The sequence below is a fragment of the Hypanus sabinus genome, chromosome 2 (assembly GCF_030144855.1).
Source record: "Hypanus sabinus isolate sHypSab1 chromosome 2, sHypSab1.hap1, whole genome shotgun sequence".
In the NCBI taxonomy this organism is placed as follows: Eukaryota; Metazoa; Chordata; class Chondrichthyes; order Myliobatiformes; family Dasyatidae; genus Hypanus; species Hypanus sabinus.
Window position 1 is genome coordinate 174,834,506 of NC_082707.1, and position 24,192 is coordinate 174,858,697.

Below are 24,192 nucleotides of genomic sequence, written 5' to 3' on the forward strand. Positions count from 1 at the left end.
ACCTCCTACCTTAGTTTCATCGGCATACTTACTAATCCAATTTACCACCCCATCATCCAGGTCATTTATGTATATTACAAACAACATTGGGTACAAAACAGATCCCTGAGGTACCCCGCTAGTCACCGACCTCCATCCCGATAAACAATTATCCACCACTACTCTCTGGCATCTCCCATCTAACCACTGTTGAATCCATTTTATTACTCCAGCATTAATACCTAACAACTGAACCTTCTTAACTAACCTTCCATGTGGAACTTTGTCAAAGGCTTTGCTGAAGTCCATATAGACTACATCCACTGCCTTACCCTCGTCAACATTCCTCGTAACTTCTTCAAAAAATTCAATAAGGTTTGTCAAACATGACCTTCCACGCACAAATCCATGCTGGCTACTCCTAATCAGATCCTGTCTATCCAGATAATTATTAATACTATCTCTAAGAATACTTTCCATTAATTTACCCACCACTGATGTCAAACTGACAGGTCTATAATTGCTCGGCTTACTTCTAGAACCCTTTTTAAACAATGGAACCACATGAGCAATACGCCAATCCTCCGGCATAATCCCCATTTCTAATGACATCTTAAAGATCTCCGTCAGAGCTCCTGCTATTTCTACACAAACTTCCCTCAAGGTCCTGGGGAATATCCTGTCAGGACCCGGAGATTTATCCACTTTTAAATTTCTTAAAAGCGCCAGTAATTCCACCTCTTTAATTGTCATAGGTTCCATAACTTCCTTACTTGTTTCCCACACCTTACACAATTCAATATCCTTCTCCTTAGTGAATACCGAAGAGAAGAAATCGTTCAAAATCTCTCCCATCTCCCTCGGCTCCACACATAGCTGACCACTCTGATTCTCTAAGGGGCCAATTTTATCCCTCACTATCCACTTGCTTTTAATATAACTGTAGAAACCTTTCGGATTTACTTTCACCTTATTTGCCAAACCAACCTCGTATCTTCTTTTAGCTTTTCTAATCTCTTTCTTAAGATTCCTTTTACATTCTTTATATTCCTCGAGCAATTCCTTTACTCCATGCTGCCTATATCTATTGTAGACATCCCTCTTTTTCAGAACCAAATTTCTAATATCCCTTGAAAACCATGGTGCTTTCAAAACTTTAACCTTTCCTTTCAACCTAACAGGAACATAAAGATTCCGTACCCTCATAATTTCACCCTTAAATGACCTCCATTTCTCTATTACATCCTTCCCATAAAACAACTTGACCCAATCCACTCTCTCTAAATCCCTTCGCATCTCCTCAAAGTTAGCCTTTCTCCAATCAAAAATCTCAACTCTAGGTCCTGTCTTGTCCTTCTCCAGAATTATATTGAAGCTAATGCTATTGTGATCACTGGACCCGAAGTGCTCCCCAAAACATACATCTGTCAGCTGACCTATCGCATTCCCTAACAGGAGATCCAACACTGCCCCATCTCTAGTCGGTACTTCTATGTATTGTTGCAAAAAACTATGCTGCACACATTTCACAAACTCTAAACCATCCAGCCCTTTTACAGAATGAGCTTCCCAGTCTACGTGTGGAAAATTAAAATCTCCCACAATCACCACCTTGTGTTTACTACAAATATCTGCTATCTCCTTACACATTTGCTCTTCCAACTCACACTCCCCATTAGGTGGCCTATAATACACACCTATCAGTGTTACTATACCTTTCCCATTCCTCAATTCCACCCAAATAGTCTCCCTAAAGGAGCTCTCTATCCTTCCAAAGCACTCTTTCCACACTCTGCATTGGTTCTAGGCATCGCTTTGACATTGTTGTGGTGCTGCAATTGATTAACACGCTCTGCAAATACCCATGAATTTATAGGCGGATGTACAATTAACATGCACTATGATTCATCAAGGATGATATCTACATGATATGCACTTGTTTTAGTTAACATGTTTAATCGGACAACTGCTATGGTCACATGCAAAGATGTTTGATGCGTTGCTGTGTTCTGGATTAGAAGGCCTACTTCTCAGGTGAAATTGCCAATTTCACTAGACAATCTTTTAGCAGGTTTCAAACTTGATGTAAGACATTGTTTCATCCAGTTTAATTACTGACAGCATGTTTTATTATTCATCCAGGTTCAACCCTAGTGCTATCAGTTTCAAAACAGATATTTTTAACAAATTTGTAGTATATTTACTGTGATTTAAAAATGTTTGGATGCTGGATCAGAATAATGACTGAAGCTTGGATAGATGGAAGTGCTGAATCTCATTGGGAAGATCGAATGATTGTTTTTGGAGTAGAAAATTGATCCTTTTACAGCCTAAAATAAATATATTCCCAAATTTTACAGGAACTGGGTGTAGAATTGACATGTATTTTTGAGCCTATTTTACAGCATTTAATCTTTTGAAGAAATAATCACAATGATTCCTTTTCATAAAGAACTCAGATAATAAAGCATAGTGTGCAAAAAATTTATGTTCTAGTATATGGTTCAGATTTGCAAGTTATAATTAAAGTAACTTGCAATATCTCAATTTTTTCATGTAATATTGCAGACAAGAGACACAAACATTTGGGAGGGAACTTGCTCAACACTCAAAATGTGCAACCAGACATTATTTGCAAACAATTGAAAGGCGGAGCAAACTACCCATTTCCTTACATGAAACAGCAAAGTGGAAATACTCGGAATATGCATAGTTTAATGCAATCTCAAGAACAGGATAGCAGGTATGTAGTTAGTTTACTTTGTATTTTATATTCAGAGTTGCTTCATATTTTATCCATTGAATTAAATATAAATTGTAAGTTCAATTGTAAGTTTACAATTTGGTACAGTTGGTACAGTAAAACTGAGTCATATTTAAGTCACAAATTGATAAAGGTTTAAGGATTTTGGGGAGAAGGTGGGAGAATGAGGTTGAAAGATATCAGGCATAATTGAATGATAGAGCATGTTTTCTGGAACAAATGGCCTAATTCTATATCTTATGGTGTTATATTTTTGCATCCATGGGATTTTGGCAAAGCTGGACAATTGGATGTTATTCCTAATAATCCTTATATTTTAAATTCATGTTATTTAAGGTGTTACAAAGGAGACATGGGGAGGAAGCCGAGGTGAGACTATGGGATAGTGGGTCCTGGTAAGTATAAGAAGGTGCAGGAAACACCATCAGAACTTCCAAAAAACAAGATAGCAGATAAACTAAGTTTTATTGCATTCTGTACATGGACAACAGCCTATTAGAACACTTAGATAGTTTTTTAAAATCTCAGTCACTACAGAAAAAAGGTCTGCTCCCCATGTCCAGTTCTAAGGAAATTCTGGATGTCCACAATGATTCTCACCAATTGTTTCAGATGTACCATATAAGGCATCCTATCTGGATGCATCACAGCTTGGTATGGCAACTGCACTGTCCAAGACTGTAGAAAATAGCAGAAAGCTGTGAACACAACACAGTATATAATGAAAACCAGCCTCCCCTCCATTGGCTCCACCTACATTTGCTGCTGCCTTGGGAAAACAGCCTACATCATCAAAAACTCCTCCCACCTGGTCATTCTTTCTTCTCCTCCATTCCATCATGCAAAGATAGTAAAGCTTGAGAACACAATAAATGCCCATTTATATCTTGTGAATGAATTTTAAAGGAAAAACATTGCTGTGATATGTTTCTCAGAGATAATAAAGTGTACCCTAATTAAAATTACAATTTAGCAAGTTAAAGAAAAATGTTTATAAACTGATTTAATTGAAAGGATCCTTGTGAAATGTTTTTCTGTATAAACCATTGTCATTCAAACACAATCTAAATACAGCTAAATTAGTTTAGAGACCACATGCAAACAAGATAATTTTACTAATTACAAGTACAAGAGATTCTGCAGATGCTGGAATCTGCATGTTTACTAGATTTACTAATTTTAATGGAGGAATATTATGTTCATTGAAGCATTTAAGTCAAGCATTTGTGTAACTTTTAGATTCTGTATACTGTATACACAAGATGATAATTCTAGTTTTATTTTCTTTAAACTATAAGCAGTAATTTCTGACTATTGTTCAGTTGTTTGAACTTTATTAAATTTATGAAATATGTAATTACTAATAGAAATGTTTTTTCCAGGGGACACTAGAAATGTGCTCAAAAGCTATCTCAAATGTAAAAAAAAACTCAAGCGGGAAAAAAAGCAATATTATCAGCTTACTGCAAAGGGAGTAGGACAACTTTTGACCAGCACTATTTGCTCTTAACTTTTTGCGTTATTCATGAAGTATCCATGGTGGAATTTATAAAAGAAAAATAGAATTAACATTTCTAGAAATTGCTCTTTTTCTTCACAATAACATTGTAGAACTTTGTGAACAGTTTATAAACCTATTTAAAACACCAGTTGCTTTTTATATATTCCCAGGTTTCTTCTTAACCCTAGATAAAATGAATTTAGATGAAATGTGCATCATGTAAGTTTAAATGTTTTGTATTTCAGCAATCTACTGTGTACCATGACCTCCCAAAAGGCAAAATTAATTGAAGTACATATGACAATAGTGAAACTGAAAAACTTAAATGCCACTTATAAGTATATTACTTTAAAAAATGGCTATAAGTAGGTAAATTTTGAGAAATAGATTGACATAGCTTTGAACTATCAAAGAATAATTGCACTTTAAGTGCCATGTACATTTGTTTATTTTTCTATTTTTAAAATTTTTCTAATGGTAGTTGCATCAAATCTTTGTATGAAAAGTTAAAACTCATCCTCAGCTAGTGTTTGGAATAAAATTTGGAATGAAATACTCAATTGAAACTGACTTAGATATATTTGTATCATGCAATAAATTTAAGCAATTATAGGACACATACTTTCTTAGCTATTGTGCATGGGTAACCAAGGTCCATGTTGAACAAGTTTTAGCATAAATTTGTATTTTGGTATTTTTTCTAACATGAATAATTGATATCTCTTGTTGCGTGAATGAAATCACCGGAGAGAGAGTTACTGGTAGATACAAAGCAGCTTCTTTATTCGACAAAACAAGGTTCAGCAGGCATCCCACGGAAGGAGATGCTTTTGGTGGAAAGGTCTGCCAATGTGGGGCTCAATATTTATTTACTAAACACAAAGGACAATTTTACAAGTATAGACAATGCTTTCCTTTGAAGCCACATATGAACTTAACACCTGATTACATCCATCCCACAGACACCAGCAGGTCTGGGCTGGTATTCACAGTTTTTAGGAAATGATTGTTACAAATGGACTGGGATTCTAATATTTATAGCTTTTAGGAAATGCATTGTTCAGGAACAGAAGACTGGTGGCTGAAGCCATTTACTAAGTGTTAATGACCTAAACCCAAAAATTCCTTTAACAGTCCCTCCTCTTGGCTCTCCAGGACAAAAATAAATTTGTACCAGGAAAGGCCACCCTAGGAGGATCTACTCAAATAGGGCAGCAAAAACGCCCTGCCTCAAAATTCCCCCCCCCCCCACAATTTTTTGTGTGCCTCGATATCTACCCTAGCATTCCCTAATCTCTACCTACCAAATGTTAAGCAGAGAGGCTGTTCCAGAAATTTGAACAAGTATTTAGAAATGTGGCTTTTTTCGTATGCCTGTCAGCTCTTTCTCTGCAGGCTGATTGCAGAATTCCTTTGTCTTCAGCCCTTCATTTTCTTTCCAGGAGCACCCCCAGGCTCTCCCATCGATGTACAGGAAGGGGTTGGGGTGGCCTCTACGTAAATGCCTGCAAGGACCTCTCCCCACTGACACCCCCTTATGAACTGGCCGGTTGATCACTGGCCCAACTGCTGAAAGGGCCCAGCTCCTCTGACTGGGGGTGACTGCTTTCAGATGCCGTGTGCCGTATCCCATTAAAGTTGTGGAACTTGCTGCCTCTGCTAACTTCAAAATCCCTCCCCATCTATTTTCCAATATTTTTCTATTCTATGCTATTCTGGACATTCTAAGGCAATTTTGGATTTAGTGTTGTGAAATGAACCATATTTGATAAAGGGACCTTGAGGTAAAGGAGCCATTAGGAGGTAGTGACCATAATATGATAAGTTTTAATCTACAATTTGAGAGGGAGAAGGGAAAATCGGAAGTGTCAGTATTACAGTTGAACAAAGGGGACTATGGAGCCATGAGGGAGGATCTGGCCAAAGTTGACTGGAAAGATACCCTAGCAGGGATGACAGTGGAACAACAATGGCAGGTATTTCTGGGAATAATACAGAAGGTGCAGGATCAGTTCATTCCAAAGAGGAAGAAAGATTCTAAGGGAGTAAAGGGAGACTGGCTGACGAGGGAAGTCAAAGACAGTATAAAAAGAAGTATAACATAGCAAAAATGAGCGAGAAGCCAAAGGATTGGGAAACTTTTAAAGAGCAACAGAAGATTACTAAAAAGGCAATATGGGGAGAAAAGATGAGGTACGAAGGTAAGCTAGCCAAGAATATAAAGAAGGATAGTAAAAGCTTCTTTAGGTATGTGAAGAGGAAAAAATTAGTTAAGACCAAAGTTGGGCCCTTGAAGACAGAAAAAGGTGAATTTATTATGGGGAACAAGGAAATGGCAGATGAGTTGAACAGGTACTTTGGATCTGTCTTCACTAGACACAAACAATCTCCCAGATCTAATAGTGGCCAGAAGACCTAGGGTAATGGAGGAACTGAAGGAAATTCACATTAGGCAGAAAATGGACTGAAGGCTGATAAATCCCCAGGGCCTGATGGTTTGCATCCCAGGGTACTAGAAATCGTGGACACATTGGTAATCATTTTCCAATGTTCTATAGATTCAGGATCAGTTCCTGTGGATTGGAGGAAGCTAATGTTATCCCACTTTTTAAAAAAGCAGGGAGAGAAAATGGGGAATTTTTGACCAGTTAGCCTGACATCAATATGGGGAAGGTGCTGGAGTCAATTATAAAAGATGAAATAGCGGCACATTTGGATAGCAGTAACAGGATCAGTCCGAGTCAGCATGGATTTATGAAGGGAAAATCATGCTTGACTAACCTTCTGGAGTTTTTTGAGGATGTAACTATGAAAATTGACAAGGGAGAGCCAGTGGATGCAGTGTACCTGGCCTTTGATAAGGTCCACATAGGAGATTAGTGGGCAAAATTAAAGCACATGGTATTGGGGGAGAGTACTCACATGGATGGAAAATTGGTTGGCAGACAGGAAACAAAGAGTAGGGATTAACGGGTCCCTTTCAGAATGGCAGGCAGTGACTAGTGGGGTACCGCAAGGCTCAGTGCTGGGACTGCAGCTATTTACAATATACATTAATGATTTAGATGAAGGGATTAAAAGTAACATTAGCAATTCTGCAGATGACACAAAGCTGGGTGGCAGTGTGAAATGTGAGGAGGATGTTAGGAGAATGCAGGGTAACTTAGGCTACATCCACACTAGACCGGATAACTTTGAAAACGCCGGTTTCACGTAAAAATGATAGGCGTCCACACTATGCGTTTTAAAAAATATCTCAATCCACATTGAAATGGAGATTTCAGCAAATCTCCTCCTGTGCATGCACAGGACACATCTACCAAAAACAAGCGACATGTTTGGTGTGGAATCTCGCGGTAAAAGTGCACGTTTGTGTAGTTACAGACTAGAAAAACTTAAAATAATGGACAGCTGTTGGCTTTCGCTCAGGAGAACTTAAAAGTTAAAAAAAAACAAATACTGGAGCGTACAGAGGCAACCGACAGGGAGTTCACGGTGTTACGTACCCCGTAACTGGGTGTCTAACCAACAGAGAAAGAAGAATCCATTTGAGTCTGATGGTACTATATTCAAAAGTGTTTATTAGTAAAATAAGCAAATCAATACCAATAATGCAAATAAATATATAGATAACACACGTTAGCAATAATAAACCTAAAAGTGTGGGAATAATAAATAAGCAATAATAAACAAGCTCTATCGATGTCTAGGGGATAATGAATTGACATAGAAAAGTATAAAGTTCAGTTCAGTTCATGCGTGCTGAGGTAGATATTGGTTGTTGTGTTGTAATCGTTGGAGAGAGAGAGAGAGCGAGTGAGAAGTAACAGCTACAGTCAGGCAAACCTTCCTTTGCGTTCTTGATCCATCGTATCATTGTGGCCATTCAGTTATGACCCCTCTGTCCTTCAGCTGGACCATTCTTCTGTGGTGGACTCATCACTCTGGCATGAGTGGACACACACACACAAGTCCCCACTGGCCCTGCTATAACACTGTGAGTTTAATTGACTGATCTCTTTGTTAGGTCTCCGATGCCCCACACCTTCCCGTGGGTTCCAACACTCAATCAGTGTCCACTGGTGTGTCTCCTGGTGTGTCTGAAGGGTGTCTCTCCAGACTTGACTTTTATCCCTACTCATGGGGTCTCAGTTGTCAATCAATTTTGAATGGCTGTGTCCATCAAACCAGCCCACTCCAGCTGTCCACTGAGGAATGTTAATGAACAGAATGGTATAAGGTAAATAACCCTCTCAGAAGTCATAATACAGTGCATCAACAAGTCTCTCTCCCCTCTCTTATCTCTCTCTTATCTGTAGCAGATGTTCTTGCATGTTTTCTTTTCTATCTCTCTCTCTCATGAGCAGCATAGCAACAGTAATGGTTTGTGATTCTCCCGGGGAGGGGGGGGAACATGGGCAACTTTGCATCCTTCTGCCCATCAGAGCTGTTCATCCTTCATAACAATGGACAGATTGACCCGGCTGACGACGAACATTGAAAAACTGACTAACTCTGTTGCATTAATAAAGCTCCTTGTTAAATGTATAAAACATGTCTGCATTTGTGTTATCTTGTATTTCCATACAATGTTACATTCGGCTGTTACACATCTATTGCCAGAGAAGTACTTGCATAAATAGGTAAACCACCTTCGTACAAGCAAGGACAGAAAACAGGGCAAAGTTATGGGTCAAAGTATTTGGTGAGTACATTTCTAACTCTTCTGGCATCAGTTTCGTTGCTGTCTGTTCTGAAATTGTTAGGTTGCATTCAAGAAAATAATGAAATAGTGTGCTGCTGTCTGATAGCATTTTCAGAAGTCTCCGATTACCCTGTCCACACTGCTCTGGCCAATCCGGCGTTTTCAAAAATACCCACTTTGGACAGCCTTTCTGAAAAGCTCCGGTTTTGGGGGACGAAGACGCCGTTTTAGTGTAGACGAAGGGTAAAAATGGAGATAAAGCTTCAGTTACGGATTTATCCGGAGTAGTGTGGATGTAGCCTAAGACAGGTTGGGAGAGTGGGCAGATGCAGCTTAATGTGGATAAATGTGAGGTTATCCACTTTGGTGGCAAGAACAGTATGGCAGATCACTATCTGAACGGTGTTAAGTTAGGAAAAGGGGAAATAAAACGAGATCTAGGTGTCCTTGTGCATCAGTCACTGAAAGTAAGCATGCAAGTACAGCAGGCAGTGAATAAAGCTAATGGCATGTTGGCCTTCATAACAAGGGGAGTTGAGTACAGGAGCAAATAGGTCCTTCTGCGGTTGTACAGGGCCCTGGTGAGACCACACCTGGAGTATTGTGCGCAGTTTTGTGGTCTCCAAATTTAAAGAAGGAGATGCTTGAAGAGGGACTGCAGTGTAGGTTCACCAGGTTAATTCCTGGGATGGCAGGACTGTCATATGTTGAAAAATTGGAGCAACTGGGCTTGTATACACTGGAATTTAGAAGGATGAGAAGGGATCTGATTGAAATACAGCCAGCCTTATCCGCAGATTCCGCATGCTCAAATTCAACCAGCCGCGAATCGTGAAAACCCAGAAGTGCTTTTCCAGCACTTGTTGTTCGATCATGTACAGAATTTTTTTCTTGTCATTATTTCTAAACAATGCAGTATAACAACCATTTTACATAGCATTTACATTGTATTAGTTATTATAAGTAATCTAGAGATGATTTAAAGTATACGGGAGGACGTGCGTGTGTTATCGTGCATCGGAATCAAAAATAATTGGAACAGGTACATCTGGTATTATTTAGCGACAGTTAGTCAAATGTTTGTCTTAGTATATAGTATATATTTTACCTTTCTATGCATATAAAACACTTAAGAACGTATGTTTCAGCGCCGGGCTTGGGAACAGAAGTCCCCGGGACTTGGGACAGATCGCTCACTAGTGCGCTCTCCACCGTGCCGGGTTGATGTAGAGGATCAAAAACTCAAAACCCCAAAACCTAATAATTAAACCACTGCGTTGCTTAGTAATAATTGTAGCTTTCATCGGGGCAGGGCCTTTCTCACTTTATCCTTTAAAATTGTTCCGATTGTTGACCGACCTAACCTAACACTTTTCCAATGACCGATGGCACTTCACCACTTTCCAGTCGCTTTATTATTTCCACTTTATTTTCAATCATGATCATGATTATTTTTGCGAACAGAAACACTGCACATTCAGAGCTCTAGCACCGGGTCCTAATGTCTACCGCTGAGACAGGTTAAATAAGGTCGGAGGTTCCGCTGGGTCCTAAGGTCCACCACATTAAGACAGGTTGAATAAGGGACTTGAGCATCTGCGAATTTTGGTATCCGCGAGGGGTCCCGGAACCAATCCTCCGTGGATAAGGAGGGCCGACTGTATAGAAGATTATTAAGGGATTAGACATGCAAGAGGCAGGAAACATGTTCCCAATATTGGGGGAGTCCACAACCAGAGGCCATTGTTTAAGAATAAGGGCCATTTAGAACAGAGTTGAGGAAAAACTTTTTCACCCAGAGAGTTGTGGATCTGTGGAATGCTCTGCCTCAGAAGGCAGTGGAGGCCAATTCTCTGGATGCTTTCAAGAAAGAGTTAGATAGAGCTCTTAAAGATAGTGGAATCGAGGGATATGGGGAGAAGGCAGCAACGGGGTACTGATTGTGGATGATCAGTCATGATCACAGTGAATGGTGGTGCTAGCTCAAAGGGCTGAATGGCCTACTCCTGCATCTATTGTCTATTATAAACTAATCATCTACCTTCAGCAACCAGCCTTCTTTACTGAGTACCATCATCATCACACTTTAGCAGGCTATTCATGGTTTTCCAACACACTCTGCCTTTGCGTTTCCTCCGGGTATGTTCTCATCAGCTGTGATCAGGTCTGGCATGGCTGCCTGGTGCTCTTCTCTTAGGTTCTCAGTAATTACATAGTTACTGGCTGCACTTGATCCCCCGCTCTGTGTGCGGGAGCAACATGAGAGTGAGTCTTATGCTTTAACCTGAGTCTAGTGTTTCCATTGGCTGCCTCGCCGAGTCTGCACAAAGACACACGTATCATTGGTTAAGAGTACAGTTTGTGGTCCAATCCACCTGGGGATAAACCCTGACCTTTCCGGCAGCACCCTCACCATGACTTGGTCGCCAGGCCGTGGAAGGACTATCTCCTTTCCCTCTGGCTCTCTCTGATCAGCGATTTGCTGGTGCTGTTTCGCACGGTCCTTCAACACTAGGATGGTTACAAAGGTCTTTCACATATTGGGGTAACTCTATCCCTGTAAGCCCCAGGCTCCCCGCAACTCGTAATTAACCCATAGGGGAGTCGCATTGCTCGCCCCATCAATAATTTGTAGGGGCTGAGACCCAATCTGCGGTTGGGAATTGAGCGCAATGTCATTAGGATTCCTGGTAACCTATGTCTTTCTTGTCTCACTATAGCTTTGGCTAACGCATTCTTGATTTTTCGGTTCATCCTCTCCACCATCCCTGAACTCTGGGGGTGGTAGGGTACGTGGAACTGTTGATGAATCCCTTGTAGTCGGCACATTTCCGTTATCACTTTCCCCGTGAAATGTGCTCACTGATCTGAATCCACTTGAACTGGGGTTCCCCACGTTGGGAAAATTTCCTGAACTAGGATCCATGCAGCGGTGCTGGCAGTGCAGTCCCTTGTTGGGAAAGCCTCTATCCACTGGGTGAAATGATCCATAATTACTAGACAGTAGTTTTCCCCCCTACTTTTCGGCAGAGGCCCTCTGAAGTCTATCTGGATGTTTTCCCAGGATCCCCTCAGCCGAGGCTGATCTGCCAGCTGTAGCTTTCTGCCCTTAACAGGGTTATGCTGGACACAAATGATACAATGGCGGCAGAATTTCTCAACATCCCCGCCCATCCCTCTCACCACCAGTCCTGCCGGAGGGTTGTGATGATGTGTTGCCTTCCCAGGTGCATCCACCCATGATATAACCTCATAAAGGTGGGGCTACCGCGACTCCTTCTTCCCCGTGTGTCCAGCACGCGTCTGGTCCCTCCTTTGCCCCTTTTCTCCTCCATTTTTCCTGCTCTTCTGCCACCACCTCTTCATATAATTTGACTAAACTGGTTTCTCTCGTTCCTCCCTGCACGCTTGCAATTTCAATTGCCTCTTGTTCCTCTGCTGCTTTCTTTCTTCGCAGCAACATCTGCCCACTAATTTCCCTTCTGTTTCATGCTCTCACCTTTCTGGTGTTTCTGTTCCTTCGCTATACCCTGAGCAGAGGTCAGTGCGTCAATTTTTATAGGGTACTGCTTCTGGGATTTGTACAGACACTCCTCTATTTTAACTGGGTTTATCTTTACTCCACCACAGTCCTGCTTGTGTGTAGCCCACACTGCTGGGAACTGCTGACAAAGTAACCCATAGACACCATCCTGGCTCCAGTCTCTGGTGATCGGGGCAGCTGCGCCTATGCTAGCCAAGTTGTGTATTCTGTTGGTTGTATGCGTTCGCTGCCCCTGACTTGTCCATATTATTTCTCCCTTTCCCGAATCTATAACAGCTGCTGTTTTCCTTCGGATGTCTATTCTAAGGATAGTGCCCTCGATATTTGTGCATACCCAGAAATAGACTGGAAGCTGCACTCCCCGATTTCTAGTATTTGCGCTCGCTTCTTTCTGCTTTCAGTGTTTTCCCTCCTACACCCCCCGATATAAATGGCCTGTCCGCTTGTTGGCAAGGGTAGGTCTGTTATCGATAACGATACCCCTGTGTCCACTAACATATTGCATTGTCGTCCTCCTAACATTGCTAGTGCTGGCAGTGGGGCACGCCGCCACATCTTTTTCTGACCTAGGAGCCATCTTTACTCGCTCTATGATCTAATCGGCGGTCAGACTGGGCACTGGTGAGGTGAGAGATTGCGTGTCTGCTGTGACGTTCATCTGTTTTGGACACTGCCTCCAACTACGTCTCAGGTTAGGGTTAGGTTGAGATTATGCGGGCAGTGGGCGAATCAGCCCTCTTGTGCTTTTTGATCGCGTCACTTGAGATTCAGTTTCACGCAACTCTGCCACTTTGAACTGGCCCACGCCTTCATTAACCAGGTCCAACACTTGCCTTTGCTGAATTTTGCCCCTCCTGACATAGGACATAGGGTTTGTGGTGGTTTAGCAAGGGTTAATCAGGGTGTCCCTTGGGTTTGTGGGGCTGAAGCCAAGGTTAATCGGGGAGTGCCTAGGGTTTGTGGGGGTGTGTACCCCTTCTGGACTTTAGGATTTGGTTTGAGTGTTGGGCTGGTGGATGTATATATTTGGCTGGCATTAGGGTTAGGGTTAGGTTGAGATTATGCGGGCAGTGGGCGAATCAGCCCTCTTGTGCTTTTTGATCTCATCACTTGAGATTCAGTTTCACGCGACCTTGCCACTTTGATCTGGCCCACACCTTCATTAACCAGGTCCAACACTTGCCTTTGTTGAATCTTGCCCCTCTTGACATAGGACATCGGGTTTGTGGGGGTTTAGCATGGGTTAATCGGGGTGTGCTTAGGGTTTCTGGGTCTGAAGACGATTAATCGCATTAGGGTTTGTTAGGGTTATCTATTCAAGTAATTCCTTGCTTCATGCCCTGGCTGCCAGCAAGCAAAACAAACCCTCTGGGACATCACAGCAGCTGCATCCACTACTGCCACTTTATGATCTCTCTTGCACTTTCTTTGGTCTATCTCACTGGCCCACAAAACTATCGTAGAGAAGCTCGACCCCACCGTTATGCCTAAATCTAAAACTTCCTGATAGGCTGAGCTCAGGCCTTCCTTCGGCATTTTCAGGGTCGTCCCTCCCTGGATTATCCAACCCTGAAACTCCTCATACACTCGATATTTACATTCTGCATAATCCATGGTCTCATCAGTTTTTTGAATTAGGGTTAAGGTATTATCGTTCCCCAGTTAATCTCACCTCCCCCAGAGGCTGCCTCACTTCCACTTTAAAAAAGCAATATCTCTCTTCATTGCTGGCGTCCCGATAGTTGCCCAGGTACCATCCCACACCCCCTGGGCCATTCTGTCCCACATATTCCTTGGGCATTTCGCTTTTACCAACACGTGTAATCTTTAGGGTGCATCTGGTGAATTTCAACCACTTCCTCAAGCTTATTCCCACATGCGACTTTAAGTGAGGGCAAATCAGACAAGATGCTGTTTCTCCCCGGGGGTGAAGGGCTTATGAATGGTCTTAATCAAAGACAAGGGCTGGTTCGGATCATCCGGGTTCTCAACCTGACGTTGCCTGACTTCAGTAGGTGCCATCCTGGCAGATATATCTGGGTAAAACCTCTCCGAGTTATCTCCACACCAATTCCCACACTGCGCAAAATATAAAAGACGGGTAACAGTTAAATAGCATATACTTAAAACCGCAGAGTATGTATTCCACAATCTGCCACTTTTGAGTACCTGATGCCTGCGGTATTCCTTTGCATCACACTAAACGCAAACACTAAAATGCAGCTCCCCGAACGAGGATACGCGCCCCCTACTCTGGCGTCTCGAACCCGAACCGTCGGTAACCACCATTCGCAGCTGGTGGCTCCGTCTCCCCAACTTAACACGCAAAGTTCCCTCACTTACATACACACCACACACTTTAATACCTACCAGATCAGCTCTTCGCGTTCGGAATACCTCGTGTTCCTGTGACCACCGACTCGGAACAGATCCAAGAGTGAGTGCTATTTTAGAAAAACACTCACCGGGATCGCTGGCCACAAGATGGGTCACGAAGGTATCCCACTCCTAACGCCAATTGTTGCGTGAATGTAATCACTGGAGAGAGAGTTACTGATAGATACAAAGAAGCCTCGTTATTCGACGAAACAAGTTTCAGCAGGCATCGTACGGACGGAGACGCTTTTGGTGGTAAGGTCTGCTGGCCCAATGTGGGGCTCGGTATTTATCTACCAAACACAATGGACAAATTTACAGATATAGACACAAGGAGGGACCCTGATGAAGGGTTTCGGCCCGAAACGTCGTCACTCCCTCCTCCCATAGATGCTGTCTGGCCTGCTGAGTTCTGCCAGAGTTTTGTGTTATTTATTTCCAGCATCTGCAGATCCACTCGTGTTACAGGCATAGACAATGCTTTCCTTTGAAGCTACATCCAAACTTAACACCTGATTACATCCATCCCACAGACGCCAGCAGGTATTCACAGTTTTTAGGAAATTCATTGTTAAAAATGGACTGGGATTCTGAAATTCACATCTTTTAGGAAATGCATTGTCAAGGAACAGAAGACTGGTGGCTGAAGCCATTTACTAAGTGTTAATGACCTAAACCCAAAAATCACTCTAACATCTCTAACTTTGCATGAAGTACACTAGTGCTATAGTTTTTAATAAACTAATTTCTGTTCTAAACGGTACTAGTTTAAATATATAATCCTGATTGAATTAAGGTGTAAATAGATAGATATACAGCTATATTTTGGAATTACAGATTGCAGTAATTTTAATCTTTTATTTTGTGTGTTTTCAAGAATGCCAAACCAATATCAAAAACATGTATTGTCTTTTTAAATAAGTTTCAGAAGACATTTGTAAATATTACATTTTTGTAAACCTAATTTGTACCATTGTTGCAAATTGTCCTATACCAAAAAGAGTAAAAGATATTGATATTTTGTATAAAATTTAAGGCGTTGTCAATTGAACAAAATACACATTATAAAAATGGTAATTTCAAAGACTATCACAAGATGGCCTCATTGCCCAGTCAAAAGAAATTTTTGGACTAAAATGCACAACTAGCAAGCTGCTGTCATTTCTGTAGAGAACCAGCAACTAATTGTAATGCATATGTCAGTGCATTTCAGATTGTCATGCTTTACACTGCAGTATGAAATCAAAATCACAGTCAAACACATCCCACATTACACTCCTCATGATCTAGTTTTTTTAATTATTTCCACTGTAAATTTAAGTTTATTTGGAATAATTTAATACATCTTCAAATATTTACAACTGATTATCGGAGATACTTGAAGTGGTAAACATGTCTTGGGGAAGCACAAGCGATGTGTGGATAGGGCTTTATTTTCCATTTTCTGCAGCTTACTTACTGCTTGCTGCTCCAGAACATACAATAGAGACAATAACACTGGGCTGGTAGACATAGACCAGGTTGAGCACAATTCTGGACAACTTAGTTATAAACTGTGTTTGGCATTAATCCCTTTTGCAATTAGTAAGCTGTCTCAAGAAAAAAGCATCTAAACATTTTGCTGTGATTTAAATTATTATAAATCATAACAAGGAAAAATCTTTCTATCATTATTATGAGCCATGCTTGTGCTTCTATTACACTTTAATTCACTTGGTATTACAAAAATAGGTCTCCTATGCAATGTAAATTTGCACTATTTGGCTATCCCTCAATGTGGATTTTTAATGTTCAAATGTATTTTTGTTTACAAATCTTGAAGTGTAATTATGCAATAGTAAAATATTTTTGTCATTTAAAATATTTGTTTTATTATTAATTTTGATTTATTTCACAAGATCTCAAAGGGTTTGCCATCCCTGATATAAAACAGCCTTAACTGTAGCTTTAAAGAATGAACGTATCATAATAGACATGAATCCATGCTGAGGAACCCTAATGACAAGTAATAACCATTTTTAAGTGTTGTCATTTCTAGGAATTCCTTATGATATTGCCTTCTTGAAAAAATAAATAAATTTTGTTGGCCATAGTCATAATTCTCATGATCAGTTTGAAAATATTTATAGTAATGCCTTGAAGATAATAAGCTGCGGTGGATCACATACAAAAAAGGTTGAGGAAAAGCATGGCTGTCTAGACTACCCAGTCCAGATGAAGAATCTCGACCTGAAACATCAACTGTCCATTTCCCGCCATCGATGCTGCCTGATCTGCTGTGTCCCTCCTGCAATTTTTATGTTTCTGCTAGGTCATTTAATCTGCTTTGCTTCAACCTTCCATACAGATACTTTCTTCCCTTGAGGAAGACAAAAACATGGCATCAGTTAATAGCTACTGTAAGACCTGAGTTGAGGTTGTGAATAATATGTGAAATAAATACAAAGAATATCAATTTAATTCACTATTGGTTATTTCCACTAACTGAGCATCATTATCACACTCAAGTGCACAAATTTACTGGCATGGAAAATGTTGGGAAATGAGGTTGTAAAAAGAGCAAATTATATACTGCATCAGCATTATGCCTGATCCACTGTGATTGCTCTAAATGGATAAGAATTTGGAAAATAATTCCATTTCCTAGCACTATAATATCTTCATCCTAATGAGCATAAACAAATCTTACTTTAATAGAGATGGGCACAATGGAAGTCAATTATTTTGTCATTAATACAACACTTTTTACTCATTTTGGAATGCATTTTTATTTAATATTGTGATTTGTATTGTAAATAAAAGCTAATATATAGTATACAAATATCATTCCCTGAGATTAGATGAGAGTCACAGAGTCCATTGGCTATTATGCTATATGACTCTGAATGCTGATTGAAATGAGTACTAGAAAGTGAAAGAAAATACAGGCATATTTAAAAAAAATAAATTTACTGCCCACAGATGTAAATAATATTTACCTGATATAAAAATGAAAGTAATTTCCATTTTTGCCTCACACAAACATCAGCAATAGTTAAAAAATGTTGTTTGCATAAAGGTGATGAAATAATAATGATGCTGTGTGAGATGGCATTGAAATGCAGTGTGGTACAGCTTTCTGATGTTTCCAATGTGCAATTGACTTTCACTGCAATCTACTGGGATAGAAACTGACAGGCAATACTGGTTTCTGTAAGCAAAGAGCCCATTGTTTCATAACCCTTTTACTCTGCTAGCACAAATAGAAGAAACTGCTTTCACCTTACATACTTAATATTTGTTCTTTATTCTTTCTTACAAGGGTGGTTTTTTCAAATAAGGAATCAAAGTTGAAAGTAAATTATCAAATTACATATATGTCACCATATACAGCCTTGAAATTCATTTTCTTGTGGGCATACTCAGTAAATCCAGGAACCATAATAGAATCAATGAAAGACCGCATCCAACAGGGCAGACAAACAACCACTGTGCAAAAGACAATAAACTGCAAATATAAAATAAAAATTAATTCTGTAAATAAGCCATACATATCAAAAACATGAGATGAAGAGTCCTTGAAAGTGAATCCATAAGTTGTGGGAACAGTTCAGTGGTCGAGCAAGTGAAGTTAACCCCACTGGTTCAAGAGTCAAATGCCTGAAGGATTATAACTGTTCCTGAACCTGATAGTGAGAGTCCTGAGGCTCCTGTACCTCCTTCATGATGGCAGCAGTGAGACTAAGCATGAGCTGTGTGGTGGGGATCCTTCATGACGGATGCTGCTTTCCTGCGACAGTGCTCCATGTAGATGTGCTTAATGGTGGGGAGGGCTTTAATGACTGACTGGGTTGATTCCACTGCATTTTGTAGGATTTTCCATTTAAGGGCATTGGTGTTTCCATACCAGGCTGTAATGCAACCAGTCAATATGCTCTCCACCACACGTCTGTAGAAATTTGTCAGGTTTTAGATGTCATGCTGAATCTTCACAAACTTAAGGAAGTAGAGGTGCCGCCATGTTTTCTTCATAATTGCACTAATGTGTTAGGCACAGGATGGGTCCGCTGAAGTGATAACACCAAGGCATTCCAAGTCACTGACCCTCTCCACCTCTGATTCCCCTGTTATAGGCCTCTGGTTTCCTCCTCCTGAAGTCAGTGATCAGCTCCTTGATCCTGTTGACATTGAGTGAGAGGTAATTGTTGTGGCACCACTCAGTCAGAATCTCAGTCTTCCTCCTGTATGCCAATTTGTTCCTGCTGAGTGAAGAGCCAATGAAATGGCATCTCTAGGGACCTGCTCTGCTGATAGGAAAATTGGAGTATCAAAGATAATTTTCAAGGAATACTGTTTGTTTCCATTCTGTGCCTTTGTAGATAATTCATTTATACAGTATCTTTGATGAATTTGCTTCACCGAATATTCTGGTTTGTATGTGTTGACATGATCATTAATTCATATTAAATCCTGTCAGAATTAATTTAAGTTGACTTCTACAAACAGTAACCCTTTATATGTATTTTAATTTTACGAGACTTTTGAACAGTACAATTTTTCCTACCATAAAAATACTATGAATTCATTAAAATCATTGTTTAAGAATTTGCTAACATAATTATGATCTCCAAATTGTTATGAGTTTTAAATTATTTCAGAAATCCAATTAATTAATTCAATATAACAGAGGCTCACAACACACTGAATATTTGCTTGGCTTTATTTCTGCACTAGCTATTTAGCAAAACAATCTAAAACTAATACCGTGACAGCATTCTCTTCCCCATGGTTTTATTGCTAAATTTCACCTTATAGGATGAACTGCTTCAAACTTCACTGGTTGACAACATAAACTCCATGGCCAAGAGTGTGGGTCAGGACACTATCCAATACTGAATGACATTCCTTCTGAAACTTTTCCATCATCTACAAGGCACCATGATGGAATACTTTTTACTTCTTTGAATGAGTGCACTGACAACATCTCTCAACAAACTCCAAATAATCCTTCTTCCTTTTTGTGTGGGGAGGGGATTGATGTCTTTTTTCTCTATTTCATGGTGATCTGGAGAAGACAAAGATCAGAGTTATACATGCATACGTTGACAATAAAATTAATCATTGTCCCTGAATATCCAGTCCCACAACTACCAGTACACAACAGATGCAGTGTTTACTATTTACAAAATGCTCTGCAGTTACTCACTCAGCCTATTCTGAGAACCTCCCAAACTTGTGAAAAGAAGTATAACATAGCAAAGATGAGCGGGAAACCGGAGGACTGGGAAGAGCAACAAAAGATAACAAAAAAGGCAATTCACCAAGAAAAAATGAGGTACGAAGGTAAACTAGCCAAGAATATAAAGGAGGATAGTAAAAGCTTCTTTAGATATGTGAATAGCAAAAAAATAGTTAAGACCAAAATTGGGCCATTGAAGACAGAAACGGGTGAATTTATTACCGGGAACAAGGAAATGGCAGACGAGTTGAACAGGTACTTTGGATCTGTCTTCACTAGGGAAGACACAAACAATCTCCCAGATGTAATAGTGGCCAAAGGAACTAGGGTAAAGGATGAACTGAAGGAAATTTATATTAGGCAAGAAACGGTGTTGGATAGACTGTTGAGTCTGAAGGCTGATAAGTCCCTGGGACCTGATGGTCTGCATCTCAGGGTACTTAAAGAGGTGGCTCTAGAAATTGTGGACGCATTGGTAATCATTTTCCAATGTTCTATAGATTCAGGAACAGTTCCTGCTGATTGGAGGATGGCTAATGTTGTCCCACTTTTCAAGAAAGGAGGGAGAGAGAAAACAGGGAATTATAGACCGGTTAGCCTGACGTCAGTGGTGGGCAAGATGCTGGAGTCAATTATAAAAGAGGACTTTACGACACATTTGGATAGCAGTAGAAGGATCAGTCCAAGTCAGCATGGATTTATGAAGGGAAAATCATGCTTGACTAATCTAAAGGAGTTTTTTGAGGATGTAACTATGAAAATGGACAAGGGAGAGCCAGTGGATGTAGTGTACCTGGACTTCCAGAAAGCTTTTGATAAAGTCCCACATAGGAGATTAGTAGGCAAAATTAGGGCACATGGTATTGGGGGCAGAGTACAGACATGGATTGAAAATTGGCTAGCTGACAGGAAACAAAGAGTAGCGATTAACGTGTCCCTTTCGGAATGGCAGGCTGTGCCCAGTGGGGTACCGCAAGGTTCGGTGCTGGGACCACAGCTGTTTACAATATACATTAATGATTTAGATGAAGGGATTAAAAGTAACATTAGCAAATTTGTCGATGACACAAAGCTGGGTGGCAGTGTGAAATGTCAGGAGGATGTTATGAGAATGCAGGGTGACTTGGACAGGTTGGGTGAGTGGGCAAATGTATGGCAGATGCAGTTTAATGTGGATAAATGTGAGGTTATCCACTTTGGTGGCAAGAACAGGAAGGTAGATTACTATCTAAATGGAGTCAAGTTAGGAAAAGGGGAAGTACAGCGAGATCTAGGTGTTCTTGTACATCAGTCAATGAAAGCAAGCATGCAGGTACAGCAGGCAGTGAAGAAAGCTAATGGCATGCTGGTCTTTATAACAAGAGGAATTGAGTATAGGAGTAAAGAGGTCCTTCTGCAGCTGTACAGGACCCTGGTGAGACCCCACCTGGAGTATTGTGTGCAGTTTTGATCTCCAAATTTGAGGAAGGACATTGTTGCTATTGAGGGAGTGCAGCGTAGGTTCACAAGGTTAATTCCCGGAATGGCGGGACTGTCATATGTTGAAAGATTGGAGCGACTGGGCTTGTATACAATGGAATTTAGAAGGATGAAAGGGGATCTGATTGAAACATACAAGATTATTAAGGGATTGGACACGCTGGAGGCAGGAAGCATGTTCCCGCTGATGGGTGAGTCCAGAACTAGAGGCCACAGTTTAAGAATAAGGGGTAGGCCATTTAGAACAGAGATGCCGAAAAACTTTTTCACCCAGAGAGTGGTGGATATGTGGAATGCTCTGTCCCAGAAGGCAGTGGAGGCCAAGTCTCTGGATGCATTTAAGAGAGAATTAGATACAGCTCTTATAGACAGCGGGGTCAAAGGATATGGGGAGAGGGCAGGAACGGGGTACTGATTGTGTATGATCAGCCATGATCACAGTGAATGGCAGTGCTGGCTAGAAGGGCCGAATGGCCTACTCCTGCACCTACTGTCTATTGTCTATTGAAAAACAAAGGGAACAGAGCTATCTGAACACCACTACCACCTGCAAATCGCCCTTCAGGTCACTGACTTGGGAATACATCACTGATCCTTCATCATTACCCATCAGCTCCCTCACCTCCAGCACCTTGGAAGTATCTGCAGCAGAAAAAGTGCTGTGGTCCACGTAGGGAACTCACTGCCATCGACTGAAGAGCGATAAATGATCACTCTCCTGGCAACAGCTAGTTCCTGAAAAGGAACTTTTAAAAACTTCACCTTGTCTCCTGATCTTATAGTAACGGTATTGGACTGTTGAAGATTTCGGGTGTAGTGGTTACCACGATGTTAATGGTCATGGATTTGACAATGAAAACACAGCTGAATGTCAATGTGAAAGGTTTAACTCTTGTTGAAGATGGTCATTACATTCCAGATTCTTTGAAAAATGACATTTGAATGTTAAAATAGTCAGAGCTGTGTGTTGAAAAGTTGGTGGGTTACCCTATAAGCTACCCACCTCCATTAAAATGGACCTGTACCATCAATGTAGCATATTCTCACAAATCTTGCTAACAGCTGCATTATTTTTCTTTGATTCAAGTACTGTCCTTATCAACCTATGTACCTTATTACATTTGTAAACCTTTTAACCTCTAAGTTCCTTTGTTACAATTTTACTGTCATTCAACTCTGTTTATTACGTTCTGACCTTCATATTTATTAACACTGCAAAAAGGAAAATTGAAAGCAATAGAGTTTTCCTGGGGTCAGAATAGAACAAAATCAAAATAGAGGTAAAACTATTATTTGTGCAATCAGAAAGCTACTTATTGTGCTTGCTTGAAGGACTACATTTCATTGAGGACACAGAAGTTGATGCTAGTTTTGATTATATCGTACTTATAACAAGAAATCACACAAATATCAGTGGCAATTTAAGGTTTTGGAAACCTTGATTTTTTTTGGCTACCATTTCACTGAAATGTATGTTTTCAAGCACTGATAGGCTAATTCACTGTGACCTTCATGTTTTGTGAAGTGTGCATGGTGGAGAGCTCAATCAGCCCCGATAGTATATTCTTGTCATTCCAAAGGCAGAATGAAGTCAATGAAGATTTTTGATGAACGGTTCTTTATAAAGAACAGCCTGAAATGGAGCACGTTGCAATCAGAAGCAAGTGATGAAAAATGCCTCGACTTTAATCTACAAGCAACAAATAATAATGAACAACTGGATTAAGTTATTGCTTGGCTTCAAACAAAATCAAATAGAATTAATACCAGCTCACAGAAATTAAAGGAAATGGTATTAAAAACAAATCCAGACAGATGATTTAAAGCAGGAAAACAATAAAAATAAAAAAATATATTTTTAAATATATTATGGAATAGACAATTTGGAGTCAAAATTCCAATAACTGGATTATGAGTAATTATAGGTTATACTGTAGATGACAATTTCTGGCACTGTGTAACAGCAACATTTTTATCCAATGTATTTCATAAGTAAATAAATACTTCCAAAATACAGTGAAATATCTAAAAAATCTGTATAGAATGATTAATATTTTTCAGACTTACTTGCTTCATAAAGTTTAATTTTTCTATGATTATGTCTTATTGGACAAGTAAACACTCAATCTCATCTCTTCCACACCAAGAATTTTATGTATTGATCACGCTGTTTTGCCCCCATATATTGACCCCCTTCTCCTGAGGCTCTTCACTATCACTACTGCTGTTGTCATGACAGTCATCTGTGGTGTTCACAGTGAAAATCACTTCATACAATCTTGCAGACCAAAGTGCTCCACAATGAAATTAATCTATTTCACAATATCATGTTTAAATATATACTTGATTATTTGACTGTTAAAGTCATTTGCTTGCTGTAACATTTTTGTTCCTTTTCATTTCTCATTTGCAAATTAAAGTCTTCAAAATTCTCTGTTTTTGGAACCTTTGAGTGTGTCAAGTTCCCACAATGACACCTGCTTGTGGAACTACCCAAAGGCTGTCACTGATTGTGAATTGTTTCTTCTACAAAATTAATGCCATTTGGGTGGTGTTTATTCCTAAAATTGCACATCACCCTGAAAATTCTCCTCTGATCAATGAAATGTAGTTGGAGGAAAAGAAA

The 24,192-nt window shown here is 40.1% G+C and overlaps 1 protein-coding gene across 3 annotated transcripts in view; it reads left to right on the forward strand.

Annotated features, from left to right (window-relative positions):
- lrrc9 (leucine rich repeat containing 9) overlaps window positions 1-4,804 on the forward strand; it is a 108,604-nt gene extending 103,800 nt beyond the window's left edge. For all 3 annotated transcript variants that reach the window (XM_059959801.1, XM_059959806.1, XM_059959812.1), the window contains 3 exons: window positions 2,548-2,722; window positions 3,080-3,138; window positions 4,126-4,804. In XM_059959801.1, the coding sequence (XP_059815784.1) occupies window positions 2,548-2,722; window positions 3,080-3,116 (212 nt within the window). In that variant the 3' untranslated portion in view covers window positions 3,117-3,138; window positions 4,126-4,804. The remainder of the gene's footprint in view (window positions 1-2,547; window positions 2,723-3,079; window positions 3,139-4,125) is intronic.
- The last annotated feature ends 19,388 nt before the right edge of the window (window positions 4,805-24,192 follow it).